Below are 14,067 nucleotides of genomic sequence, written 5' to 3' on the forward strand. Positions count from 1 at the left end.
ACCTAATATTGCAGTAAGCTCGTCAACACATTCCATGTTGTCACCCAATCACTAATATGCTAATGATCTATTTTTAGCGTGTGAGTGTGTGTTCCCACTCTCAGAGGTGTGATCACCCCATGTTCACATTAACACATCTCTCTAACTCTGTATTACTCTTAACAACCCCCCCCCCCCCCCCCCCCCCCCCGACACACACACACACACACACACACACACACACACAGAAAGAGTGCTGGGTGTTTCATCTGCTGATTGCAGGGTTACCAGCAAGCCTGCCCTACCCTTCAATTGTGCTCAGTTTCATTTAACCCCCCCCCCCCCCCCCACACACACACACACACACACACTCCCACCCCCCGTGATGATTCCAGGCTAGTGTAATTGATCCGAGTACTGAGTAGATCTCACACCTCTGAGTCAGTTTCCCACTCGAATACAGTAGAGACTGGTGTAATTCGTCGTGTCCCAGGCGTGATCCGTTCGATGACACACTCTCTACTCTTATTGATTTCCCGGCTCGACACTTAAGGCCTGCACAAGGCCGGCACTTGCCCTGGTGAAAGTGTAATCAGGGCATTGTCATAAACCCTACTTCAGCATTCTTCTGGAGAAGCTTTTCTTCTGCTTCGCTTTTCAATTAACACCTTCCATGGTATTCGCTTAACCCTCGTTTCGCTTGGATTTTGATACAATGTTTTGACAAAAGTATTGGGACACCCATCACAACCGTTGAATTCAAGTGTCTGATTGAGCCCCATTGCCACAGGTGGATAAAATCAAGGCCCTAGCCATGCAGTCTGCCCTTCCACCCATGGGTGGTTCTAAATAGCGTGGTTCTGTAACAGGACGCCATAATGGACTGTCCATTCAAACACCCCAACAGAAGAGTGAGCTTCTAAGGGGACCTCCTCCATCCTCCATCTTAATGCCTATGGAACTGTAAATGGGATGGATGAAAAGCATGATGAATGATGAATCCCATTTGCCTTCAAGGATGTAAAAGCAGTGCACTGTGCTTTTTCTATATAATCTTCTTTATGCATGACGCTCCCACCACCATGCTTAACAGTCCTTCTGGTTGAATGCCTTACCTTTACTCCTCCAAACACAAGAGTAAAAGTCCCTGTCGCCAACAGGGACTTAATCTGTGTCTCATGTTATAGCTATATACACCAATCAGCCATAACGTCAATGCAGGTCCCCCTTGGACCATCATGTGACTCCACAAGACCCCTGAAGGTGTCCTGCTGTGGTGTCTGGAGCACCAAGACTAACGTCAGCAGCAGATCCTTTAAGTCCTGGGGTCAAAGTGCCCATAACCCCAGTATCTCAGAATTCTTCAGCAGAACCTCAAACCATCAGATCGAGGGTTGACATTTGGCCACAGTTAGATGTTCCACCAAGGCGTTGACCCCAAACACACACTGGAGGTGGGTGTGGAATGGATACATTTGTTTGGGGCTGGAAATGAGACGTTATCAGATGATTTGAACTTCAGCGTTTTGTGGCTCTACACCCTGTTGGAGCCAGTTTGCAGTGAACCTTCCAGATTGCATCTCGGCTCTCCCAGTGCTGGAGCCTCCTGTGGTGTAGGGTATTTAAATCTCCACACAGCCCTGCCTTCAGCTAATCCATTAAGAACGCTATAGAGTCCCGGCTCTCTTGATAAGAGTGTTTTTTCCTGGTTATTTTAAACCCCAGCCCACATGAGTCTGCCATGAGCAAGCAGCTCGAGAAGGCAGAGCCTCACTGCTATTGGACGCTGTGCTCTTCATTAAACTGTAAGGACGTTCATAAAGGCCCCCCTAAAGGAAGCGTGTTTGGGGGACTTTTACACCATATTACCATAATCATCATCATCATCATCATCCTTCCATATAAATCTAATGGGTTTGGATAGTACATGGTAAACGATGATATATTGATATATTGCCATACAGCTTTGATATATTGGTATTGGTGCCATTTTTTTTGCCAGTTCTATCAATAACCCCAACCTAAATATGAAAAATCATTTTTTCTAATCTGTTATCGAAGCATTTTTGATTAAATATCTACATACTGTGCCAAAAAACCCTTGTAGTACCACCACAGCCTACTGGGAGGGCCACGGCCTACAGGCAGAATAGTGAAGCCACCTTATGACTTCTAAAGGTATCAAGGCACCAAGACTTATGTCAGCAGCAGATCCTTTAAGTCCTCCAAGTTGTGAGGTGAGACCTCCATGAGCATCAGTGAGCCTTGCGTCCATGACCCTGTCCCCCTGAGTCCTTGCAGGACAATGACCCCAAACACACATCAGAGACTGTAGTAGTGGAATGAATTAGGCAGGCTAACAAGCTTTTGGAAAGGCCTAAACCCCCCCCCCATCACCTCCATAGCTCCATTTCTCCAGTATGAAGAAGCATCTTCCTTTAAGGAACATGAAAACACTCACATCTCCATCCTGGAGAGTTTTTTTAGCAACCTGAAACGGCCATTTTTGTAGACGGGGTCTTAGGTACCTTCCTCAGCATGTCTGCAGAATCCTACAAACTGGCTCTCGGTGATGAGATGAGCTCAGATGAGCTTTGGTGTACTTGGCAAGGCCACTGCTTTCAGCACAATGGTGTGCGTGTTATGGATTTTCTGAAGCGAAACAAAGGCAGTAATTATTTATGCTCTCATTTCTCCCACCGAAGTACATCACCAGCTAAACATCACGCTGTGGGACGTCGGCTGCTGAAGCACGGGAGCCTCAAGACAAGCCTGCCTGCGCTCATCGTGTGGGGATGGTTAGCGCCCTGCGTGCTGCTGTAATTATTTCATAGTGATCTATGACCAGGAGCGGCTAACGGTCAGAAGGACACTAATGAAAATGAAATGAGTCGCGGTTTGTATTGGAAACATATCAGACGCGCCACTCTGGATCAGATGGTCCAATTAAAACTGCCTGCCTGTGTGAGTGTCTGTGTGTGTGTGTGTGTGTCACCTGCTGAGAGAGTCATTCTGTCGGGTTTGATCTGTACAAAAATTAGCTTTTTTCCCAGCGTCCTTCACCTTACTCTCACTCCTTTCATCTTCCACTGCTCTGAATTCCCTAATCAAAGTGCCTGGACCCCCAATAATTGCCGCTTTTAGACAGAGTTTTGCAAAAGGCAATAAATAGAATACAAAACCCTGCAGATCATTAAAATGGTGGAGGGATACATGCTGCAGGGTGTAGTGCGGCTACAAAAAGTAGTCCCTAAAGAAAACTGGATTAGTTGAGATTCTCCACTAGTTTACCATCATCATCATCATCATCATCATTATTCCATATAAGACTCCATATAAGACTCGTGTAGTCTAGTCTCAGTCCTAATTCTTCTCCCACTGCCAAGAACCCAGTTTAAGGTGCCGAATTTTGTATTGATACCACGTACACTAGGAGGCCTATTTTAGCGATCTTAAGCCGAGCTGTCAGCTTGATTTAGGGGGCGTGTCGGTGTGTCTTCGCTATGATAACGATGGGAGCCTTGTGAGGCTCAAAACGCTCTTGATTAAGTCTCTTAATTAATCATGGGTGTGTTTTGTTTCCAGCGTAATGTGCAGTAATAACAATCAGTGTAGTGTCAGTGTCTCTCGCTGTACCCTTTAAGAGCCAGGTGCGGTCTGTCTGACCTTGGCGGATTGATATGTCAGTGGTGTAAAGCGTCGGGCTGCACGTGCCTGTGTTGACAATTCACTGCTGAGATAGCAACGAACGAACGTCTGACCCTTGACTAGCGTCTGTCTAGGTTGTGTTCAGTCAGTGGAGCTCCTCCTGTGTTTTCCGCTGCCGAGATACACAGCGATACTCCACTAATGGACCTGAACACCCCCCATTTGGAGACCACCGCGCCCATCGGCGTGGAAATATTCGCAGAGGACCGTCAATATTTAAACGAAGCAGGAGGACGGAGTGAAGATAGCCTGTTGGCAGGGTGGAAGATAGGGCCTATTAGCCAGGGGTTCGTCCCTTGTTGATGCAGTACCAGCCTCTACTCTTCCGGGAGGGCTTTGCACTAGACGTTGGAACATTGCTATAAGGAGGACTGGATTGCATTCAGCCGCATGAGAGCGCGATCATCAGTGAGGTCAGGTATTGATGTTGGATGATGCCTGTGTCTGTGTGAGGGATCGGATTAAGGAGGCTGCTGGATTCATTCACACAGGGACTGAAGTATGGACGCCTCAGTCTTTGAGCTTTCTGGTTGATCAGCTACTACATTTGGGGTCAGAAACTCGGGGAACCACTGCGAATGTGTTGCTCTTACCTCGATAACCTCCGCCATGGGCATGATGGTGTTGGTCTTGCGGGAACCGATGCGAAACTTGGCAGCCTTGTAGATCTTCCAATAAACAAAGAGCACCACGCACAGAGGCAGGTAGAAGGCCCCGAACGTGGAGAAGACTGTGTACGAAGGTTCCTGGCTCACCTGGCAGGCCAGGGACTCCTCGGAGTAGGTCTCTCCCCAGCCGAAAAGCGGCGAGAGGGAGATGACTGAGGAGAGGAGCCACGTTAGTCCGATCATCACGTTGGAGATCCTCTTCCGCGTCTTGAGCGTGTACTCCAGGTGCCGCGTGATGGACCAGTAGCGGTCGAGGGCTATGGCCGTCACGTTCCAGATGCTGGCCGTGCAGCAGAGGACGTCGCAGGAGATCCACACTTGGCAGAGGATCCGGCCCAGGATCCAGCGCCGGCCGTAGAGCTCCCGCACCAGACTCAGCGGCATCACCAGCCCAGCGACCATCACGTCCGAGATGGCCATGGAGGCCACCAGGTTGTGGGGAACGCGGTGGAAGGTCCGGACCCTCAGGATGGTCACCAGGACCAGGAGGTTCCACACGAAGGTGGCCACCACCAGCATGGCTAGGAGTGTGAGCGTGAGGACGCTGAAGACAGAAAAGGGACGGTAAAGATTGCCCGATTCTGGCACACCGGTAAAGTTTGAGGACAGAGTGGTGACGTTGAGCTGGGGCATGCTGGTGCTCTTGTTCCTGGCCAAGATGATCAGGGTGCTAGTTTACGAGGTCAGAACCAGCAACCAGTTGAATCCCAGGATTTCCCAGTCGATGATTAGGGAGAGGAACAGGATCCTAAATGAGATCCGCCTGCCAGGATTCCCAATTGCCCCAGGAAGTTCCACCTAGGCCACGAGTGACTTCATTGTAAGCTATTTCATGCTAGTTTCAGGTCACTGGATGACCTGGTATTCTTGCGCTCCGGCATGGCAGTGGTTGGAGATTTCCTCAACTCGAGATTTACGGCTCCACGTTTCGGTCCACCAGCAACCGAAGGCTGCCGGAACTCCAGCTGCTCTCAAGCTGATTAAAAAGAGCAATCACATTACGCCTGGACACACTGGGAGTCAGGAGATTGTAGCCTCCAGATATTTTGAAGTTCACTTGCAGACGTGGCCTGGAGGTTGCAGGGGCTTCCATCCTGCAACACACAAAAAGAAACTTGAATAAATCAAATCCCCCTCTCCTCAACATGACCTGATGGAATTTTAAAACACATCCCGGCCCTCGAGGTGCCCTACAGCGCCGTCGTTGCCAGGAGTGCCCTCCAGCTTATGGTATTTTGAGGTCCACGGATTGACGGCACTTCCAGGCGACAGCTAATCGGCAGTTTTCTCACGGATCGCTTGAGGAGGGAGTGAGGGGGAGAGGAGCTGATCACTGTCATCTTCACACTCTGCCCCCCCACCCACATCCCCACCCCCCCAACACACACACACTTTTAAGTGTGGCTAAAAAGCCGCAAAGCCACTTCAAGGCATCTGCTGCTCCGTACGGCCAGAGACTTCACCGCCCTTCCCCACTCTTCGCCACTCTTCTGCCACATTCGGGCGCTTCGGACGGATGGGCCGAGGCACTGTGATGTGTTTCTACTCAGCTGCTGTAATTACAGGCAGAGCTGGTACAATACACAACAGCCGCCTGAGTGGAGGAGCGGACGAGTGGACGCAGCTAAGAATGGGAGGCTATTGACCTTATTATGACCACTACATGCTTCGATGAGATACAATACAATAAACCAGGTCTGGACCCAGTTCTGGCCCACATTCTGTCCACTTACACGGTCATCTGGCCCACACTGCGGTCACTCGTCTGAATCGAGGTGCTGGAACACAGCCGTAGCTGGCTGCAGTTGGGCCCGTTTTGGGCCAAAATGGAAATACTGCACTAAATACTTGGTGGACTGTTTTAGGGCCACACGCCATGATAATGACCTTAAATGTGGCTGCCCAGAGCCAAGCCAGATTTGGCCAGCAATGTTACACGTCCCATACTAACCTGTAAGTGTCATATCTAGACCGCATTTTGGCCAAAATGTACACAACTGCCCATTTACCTCAAATCTAGCCAACTGTCCTTTTCTAGATTTGCTCTGCAGCCTTTCTAATGAATGCATTCAGCTACACACAGCTTGACTAGTCCCCGTAGAGAAGTACTATATCTGGCTATATTTTTGGACTAGAGTGGTGTATATAAAGCCCCTCAGCATTGAGGAGCTGTGGAGCAGTGGAAGAACTGTGTTCTCTGGAATGATGGTGGTGGAGCTCCATCCAGTACTTTTGGGATGGGGTGAGCTAGGGAGCTGAGGAGGGGTGGGGCGGTGATCGTCATCCAACATCCTGAATGCACTCAAATCCTCACGGCAGTTCTCCGAGTAGACGACCTTCTTCCCGGGACAAAAGTCAACCCAATGTTTCTACCAGCCTCATCAACCCATCGCTACCATGGCATCAGCTGCGATGTTCGCCAATGGCCTTGGCCAGCATGGCTATTGTGGCATTAGCACTGCCACTGCGACGTCAGCATCGCTACCGCTGCAAAAGCCGGCCTCACCCAGCATTGCTACCCCGTGATTGCTGGCCTCGCCTAGCATCACCACCATGCCCAGCATTGCTTCCGCAGCATCAGCAGCGCTACTGCATCAACCGGAGACCACACCGAGCATCGCTACCATGACATTTACATCGCTATCACAGCGCTAGCATTGCTAATGTGCCCACCACTAGTTTCGTGCAGTAACACTCCTCCAGAGTCGAGTAGACGGCCTTCTACCCTGGACAGCAGAGACAGTTACCCCAACAAAAGCAGGAGAAACTCTTTTCAATACCCTTTGATTTCAGAAGGAACTTTGAATGAGCAGGTGTCCCATTACTTTTGTCAAAAGACTATACGTCTAGGAACGGCACTTCTCCCAGAATCATTTCATTTAAAATGTAAAAATAATGCCTCCCACAGCCGACGCTTACGCTTACTGCATATCCAGGATTCTGGCCTCCACCGAAGTTTTATGGGAGAGTTTTACGAGAAGTAGCAGCAATGCCGAGATCATGACAGCGGTGAAGGAAGCACAGTTAAATAGTCCGCAAAAGAATTGTAACACTGAGCCCTGACATTCGCTTCTATGCAACAGAAGGGCCGCGGATGATTATTCCATTACATTACCCTGTATAATTAGCTCTGAGCGTCCTGTTAGCTTTGGGCCTTTGCTGAGCTTTGCACTTCTTTGCACTCTTCTGCTGACCCGGCCATTCACGGCGCTCAGTTATCATCTAATCTGTCCTTGTGACAGCCAATTATGTTCCCCTTTGCCGTAAATTAGATCTATAACTCTTTCAGTGCAGCCGTGAAAGACCTCAAACTGTCAAATTAACCTCAGGCCCCGGGAAAAAACAAGGACGTAATTTGTGGCCATTTTTCATTATTTCCGGGTGTCTATAATGAGAGGCGGCTTCGTCCGCTGTGTGGTTTCAGGTTGATAAAGTCAGCACAGTCCTTGAGGGTTCAGAGCCTCTGATCTGAGCCATTATGTTAGGACGTCCCTGTGCTTAATAAGTGCCCTGCCAAACTGATTCAGCTTACTTAACTGCCGTTTAATTGGACCTAATCACGTCCCAGTGATTCGTCTCGGTAGTTTTTTTAACCACAGCTGGCAACGGCACGCTACATCGCCCGGGAGAGGTCTGCTACCCGACACGAGTGCAATAAACCATTGAGTCCGGCTTGAGGCCAACATTGCGACACGCTAAATCACCTCAGGCTGGGTTTTCCTTTACCTCGCTGACCTACCTGACAAGCGAGCGACTGACCGACTGTCGGACCTTGCTGATTGTTTGACTAGAAGAGACATGTCCCGATACCGGCGGTCTGAGGACTACGGTTAGCCACAAAGCTAAAACAATTAAAAAAAAAAAAGCAGCAAAGACATACTGTGGCATTAACGAGAGTCAAAAGTCCGAAGCGATAACATGCCGACCCTCGGTCAGTATCGCAACTGCGGCATTAGAATCGCCTCCACGCCAGCCAACGGCCTCACCCAACATCGCTACCATGGCATCAGCTGCGATGTTCGCCAATGGCCTTGGCCAGCATGGCTATTGTGGCATTAGCACTGCCACTGTGACGTCAGCTGCACTGCATCGCTACCGCTGCAAAAGCCGGCCTCACCCAGCATTGCTACCCCATGATCGCTGGCCTCGCCTAGCATCACCACCATGCCCAGCATTGCTTCTGCAGCATCAGCAGCGCTACTGCATCAACCGGCGACCACACCGAGCGTCGCTACCATGACATTTACATCGCTATCACAGCGCTAGCATCATCAGGCTTTCCCAGCATCGCTAACGCGGCTCTAGTCACAAGCCGTGTAGATGAGGTTCTAGGCCCTTTACATCTAAATACCAGTAGATATGTGGTCTAGGGCCCAACAGAGGCAACCTTGTGATCGATAAGCCAGCACTCGGGTCAGGGTCGGTTTACAATTTCGGACTCGTGCAGACCTGCAGCGCTGACCGGCAGGCAGTGTGTTCTACCGCAGCTCGACTGTCAGGAACTGGTAACAAGTCCATTACTTTTGTCCATCTTTGTCCGCTGCCTCTTTTATCACGGATCGAAATTGGACCGCGCTTGGCCCCAGCCCCTGGAAGCCCCTGGAAGCCAATCGGGGATGCTGCCGGAGCGAAAAAACATCAAGTCATTAAAACGGTGTCTATTCGCACAGTGGCAGAAGTGTCGGATCAATGAAGGGACATCCAGAGAGGCCTTTCAGCCGCGCTGATTACGTCTGGAGATTCACCCGAGCGTCCGGCGCCATCTGGCTGATTTATTTAGACGTGGGCTGAGATGACCATCCCGTTGCAATTCTTCTCAGCGACTGTGTTACCATGGGTGAAAAACGGCGAACAGGATGGAGAGGTTCACTCCGATGTCCCGTGCACTTTAATGGGTTTCTGATTACCCATAGTGCCTCTCATTACCCAGCTCACACACCAGCAAGCCCAGAGCCTGCCCTGTCAGAGAGAAGCAGGTTGAGGGATGTCCACCACTCTACGGACTCGTTATCCCCGAGCCTGAGTCCGAGAACTGAGCGGGATGCAAAGTGATCAGTCATAAGAAACAGTGGTGAGAAAGTTCTACAGTGGAGGTGAAGACACGGTTCTACCAGAGTTCTGAGAAGAGTTCGGCTCTAGAACCCGCTTTTAAAACCAGATCATTAAAATGGTGGAGGGATACATGCTGCCTTTAGGGTGTAGTGCGGCAAAAAAGTAGTCCCTAATCATCATCATTCCATATAAACCTCAGAAGACTCGTGTAGCTTCACTGGTGGGCTTGGATAGAAAATAAATTATGGGCTGTATCTGTGTTGTTGTAGTCATGGCAACCGACGCCTGCTTCCATTCACCAGCACTGTAGAGAGATCAGACTAACTAACAGACTAACCTATTCTCAAACACTGAGCTCTGCAGGATTTCTCTCCTGTGGAATATCTGCCCGGTCCTTTTAAAGAACTGTTCGTTTTAACGCTCAGAACTCTTATCACAAGCTCTCGGCCAAGCAAGTCTGATTTTTGTCACTTTAACAAGGACCCCTGTAAGCAATCACGAATCTCACTCTCCATCTCTAAGCTCCTGTTTCGAGTTCCCGCTCTCTCATCCTCCAACCATCTCCTCCATCTCTCTTCTCCAGCTCCGGCCTCCCTCTCCCCCCCCCCACCTTCTCCCCCACCCAGCCCTCTTTCAGCCTGCGCTCTGAGCCGTGAAACAGCTCCCAAACACGCACTCCGCAGCGAGGGGGCTGTACGGGAGGTTTTGCTTGGCGGCGTCTTATTAACCAGTTTCGACAGCTGCCCTCGGGCACCTTGGGCTCGGCCCTCGCGGCACGTCGCCTGTCACTTTAGCGCCGGTGCCACAGGAGTGACGGGTCGGGGCGCGTGTTCGGTTCTGTCGTCTTGTTGGAGGTCGAGAGGAGAGGTGCGTTCTAGAGGAGATCTAATGCTGCAGTACATCTGCATGAGGTTCTCTAACCCTCCTGCTGTCCTGCGGGGCCACGCCTCTTCACACGGCCTGTCTCTGAAACAGGTGGAGGAGCTGTAGGGGAAGAGCAGACGGCAAACTTCAGAGTCCGTCAGCATCTGAATCAGTAATTAGAGCAGTGGTCTTAACTGTGTGGGGGGCTAATCCGACTGTTCTACCGGTTCTTCAGTTCTACCAGTGAAGTCCCGGCCAATGGGGGAGCTGGTTTAGCTGTATCTCCCCAGATACCACGAAGAGAACAATCCTGATTGGACCGTTTGTTACAAATCTAACCCTCTAGTTTCCAGCAGGACTGAATAGTGTACTAAGACTAGTACTGTACTACTGCAGAGTAGTAGCCCTGAACCCCAGCGTCAATACAATTGAATGGTTCACCCTAGAACCCATGAGAATCCACACATTGTAAAGGTTTAGGGGAACCCAAGAACTCTATTTACTGTAGTAAACAACTGGAAAAAGTAGCAGTACTCTGAAGTTATTCATATTAATAATTCTTAACATTTAAAATAAGCTAAAACAAATATATGACAAATTAAATATATATATTCAGTAATTATTATTAATAATATTGCTACATGCGCTGGCACATGTGTCTTGAATCTTTGTTGCAGGTTCCTTACCACTGGTGGATATCTTCTACTCAGGTGATCCATCAGGACCCATGTTCATTCCCATCGATCGATACCGTTCTACTTCAGTGACCAATCAGGATCAATGTTTCTTCCCACTGATGTGTATGTTCTACTCAGGTGACCAATTAGGACCAAACGTTTCTTTCCATTATCTCCTATCCAAACCCACCAGTGAAGCTACAACACGAGTCTTCTGAGTTTTATATGGAATGATGATGATGATGATGATGATGATGGTGAAGGTAAAATAGTGAAGAATAGAGAATCTCAACTAATCCAGTTTTCTTTAGGGACTACTTTCTGTAGCTGCACTGCACCCTAAAGGCAGCATGTATCCCTCCACCATTTTAATGATCTGATATTAAAAGCAGGTTCTAGAGCCGAACTCTTCTCAGAACTCTGGTAGAACCGTGTCTCAGGCATCAGGCAGCGTCTTCATCACCATTAGGTGAAGAACTTTCTGTGAGGAGCTTCTTTTTATTAGAGCTTCAGACGTCTGCTTCCCTTCACCTCCACTGTAGAACCACAGCTCTGACTGGGGGAGGTTATCTAGAACCGAGCTTTTCATACCAAAACCCGCACTTTGAATGATCAGCTGAATTTCAGACATGCTCTATGCGATTTTAAAAAGTGGGTGGATTTCCTGTTTAAGGAGGACGTTGCTGTACACACCTGAAAGCTGCCGGGGGGCAACAGAAGAACCATGTTCGGTTCCACGGAGAACCACATTTGCAAAGAATGTAGACGAGAATCCTTTTGTACCTGTTTATAGAGCCCACAAAACGTATGGGTTCCACACTTTTCTAACGATTTTCCCTAGAACCGCAATATAATTGAAAGGTTCACCCTAGAACCCATGAGAATCCTTACATTGTAAAGGTTTAGTGGAACCCAAGAACTTCCACATAATGCAACGATATCTCAGTTTAAAGGTTCTCTCTAAAACTGGTACATGATCAAATTATGTAAAGGTTTTACAGAGAACCCTAGAACCTACACACAATGTAAACATTCCTAGGGTGAACCCTAAAACCTCAAGATAAGGTAAATGGCTAAAGGAGGATGTTCTAAGGAGAACCATTCACTCTCCTCATGACGTAGAGGTTATATCCCAGTTTAAGGGTTCTCCTTAGCACTTTTACATAATGTAACCTAGAACCTTCATGTTATGTAAAGCCCTAGAACCTTCATGTTATGTAAAGGCTCAAAAGGGCTGTTAAAGTTTGTGAGAACCCTAAAGGAGAACCCTAGAACCTCCACATGATATATAAAGGTTCCAGAGAGAACCCTAACATGTTCTCTAAAGAGAGAAAATAGATACAGAGTGGGACAGCATGTGTGTGTGTGTGTGTGTGTGTGTGTGTGTGTGTGTGTGTGTGTGTGTGCACGCCCTGGGAAAGTCCTAAGTGGGCCTGTGCTCCTATCACTGCAGCTCTACAATTAATAAGTCCCTTTGGGTGATCAGCTCAGCCAATTGACTTACATTAACTTCATAAATGCGCGCACACACACACACACACACCCTTACACACACTCCAACTGAACTAAGAGTCGCAGAAATCCTTCAGAAAGACATCAGACCGTGTCTGAGAGGATTAAACAGGTTCCTCTATTCATATTTTCATCACTCGCTCAGAAACGACCCCTGAGGACCCCTGAGGACCTCCCTCACTCGGGTCAGTTCATTTACATTCAGGAGACTGAGGCTGCAGTAGTACAGTACTAGTCTAAGTACACTATTCAGTCCTGCTGGAAACTAGAGGGTTAGATTTGTAACAAACGGTCCAATCAGGATTGTTCTCTTCGTGGTATCTGGGGAGATACAGCTAAACCAGCTCCCCCATTGGCCGGGACTTCACTGGTAGAACTGAAGAACCGGTAGAACAGTCGGATTAGCCCCCCACACAGTTAACCGGGCCAATACCGATCCGATCCAAGTACCTTAGGACCCGATCTGATCCCTTCTGAATGCTGAGAATCAGGTGATACTAATCCAGTCACCTTAATCCTGAGTGTCGGCCGATTCCGATCAAAACACCTTCATTATCCGACATCCTGACCTCACTAACGCTCTCGTCGCTGAATGCAATCAAATCCTCACAGCAATGCTCCTCTAACATCTAGTAGAAAATCTTTAGTCTTTAGTAGAGACAGTTACTCCGACCCCTTTTTCTAATACCCTCGATTTCAGAAGCAACCATGAACAACGAGCAGGTGTCCCAATACTTGTCCATATCGTGTAGTTCTCCGCACTGCACTGCAGACTCTAAATTGCTCTGTTGTCTTCTTAAAAACACGCCCCTCACCGCCATGGCCTGGGATTTATGCTTGTTAAAGCTGCCTAGAGGACAGCAGAGGGCGCTCTGCTAGAACACAGCGGCGAAAAACAAAGGATCAGAGCCGGGCGGACTGAAAGTCCGGTTTCTTAGCTGGTGATCACGACCATTCAGGACGACGTGTACGCGTCACCGTGTCAGTTACCTGACGGATGTGGCACTGGATGTTACCGTGTTAATTGCAGCCCGTCACAAGTGCTTAATTGCGGAGGGTGGGATGGCGATAAAAGCAGAACGTACAATTAACAGAGGGAGGCTGTTATGTCACCGAGGCCTAGGCGACACCGGGGTCCACTAGCAATTAGCATCAGTCTATATTACTGCAGCGCATTATTAGCGCTCCGCTTCACTGGCAGTTTGTCTGGCAGTAAACAGACACACACACACACACACTGCGGGGCTAATGCCGACTGGAAATTGCTTTTGTAAGGGTGCGGAGGTGATCAGATGGATCTAATCTATTTCAATAAAGTGCATATTTGAGGGGGCTCTGCTGAGGATAGGTTATATAATTTACTGGTGTGTGTGTATATATATATAAAAAAAAAATAAAAAAAAATATATATATATAATTTTTTTTTTTTTTTTTTGATGGAGGTCCATCACTCTAGAGCTGCATACCCCTCTTTACCACACCGGACATTGAGCACGGTGACCCTAGGCTATTTCTACATAGTCTTAGGCTATATATATATATATATATATATATATATATATATATATATATATATATATATATACAGATAAGCTGCAATTTCCACA

At 48.4% G+C, this 14,067-nt stretch overlaps 2 protein-coding genes across 4 annotated transcripts in view; one reads left to right on the forward strand and one right to left on the reverse strand.

Moving 5' to 3' along the window:
- The window catches only part of ro60 (Ro60, Y RNA binding protein), a 101,849-nt gene that overhangs the window by 61,194 nt on the left and 26,588 nt on the right, over positions 1 to 14,067 (forward strand). The window lies entirely within an intron of this gene.
- The window catches only part of htr5ab (5-hydroxytryptamine (serotonin) receptor 5A, genome duplicate b), a 32,765-nt gene that overhangs the window by 17,874 nt on the left and 824 nt on the right, over positions 1 to 14,067 (reverse strand). The window contains exon 2 of the mRNA XM_072688490.1: positions 4,281 to 5,449. Within this exon, the coding sequence (XP_072544591.1) occupies positions 4,281 to 4,988 (708 nt within the window). The 5' untranslated portion in view covers positions 4,989 to 5,449. The remainder of the gene's footprint in view (positions 1 to 4,280; positions 5,450 to 14,067) is intronic.

Source organism: Salminus brasiliensis, chromosome 9, assembly GCF_030463535.1.
Source record: "Salminus brasiliensis chromosome 9, fSalBra1.hap2, whole genome shotgun sequence".
Classification (NCBI taxonomy): domain Eukaryota; kingdom Metazoa; phylum Chordata; class Actinopteri; order Characiformes; family Bryconidae; genus Salminus; species Salminus brasiliensis.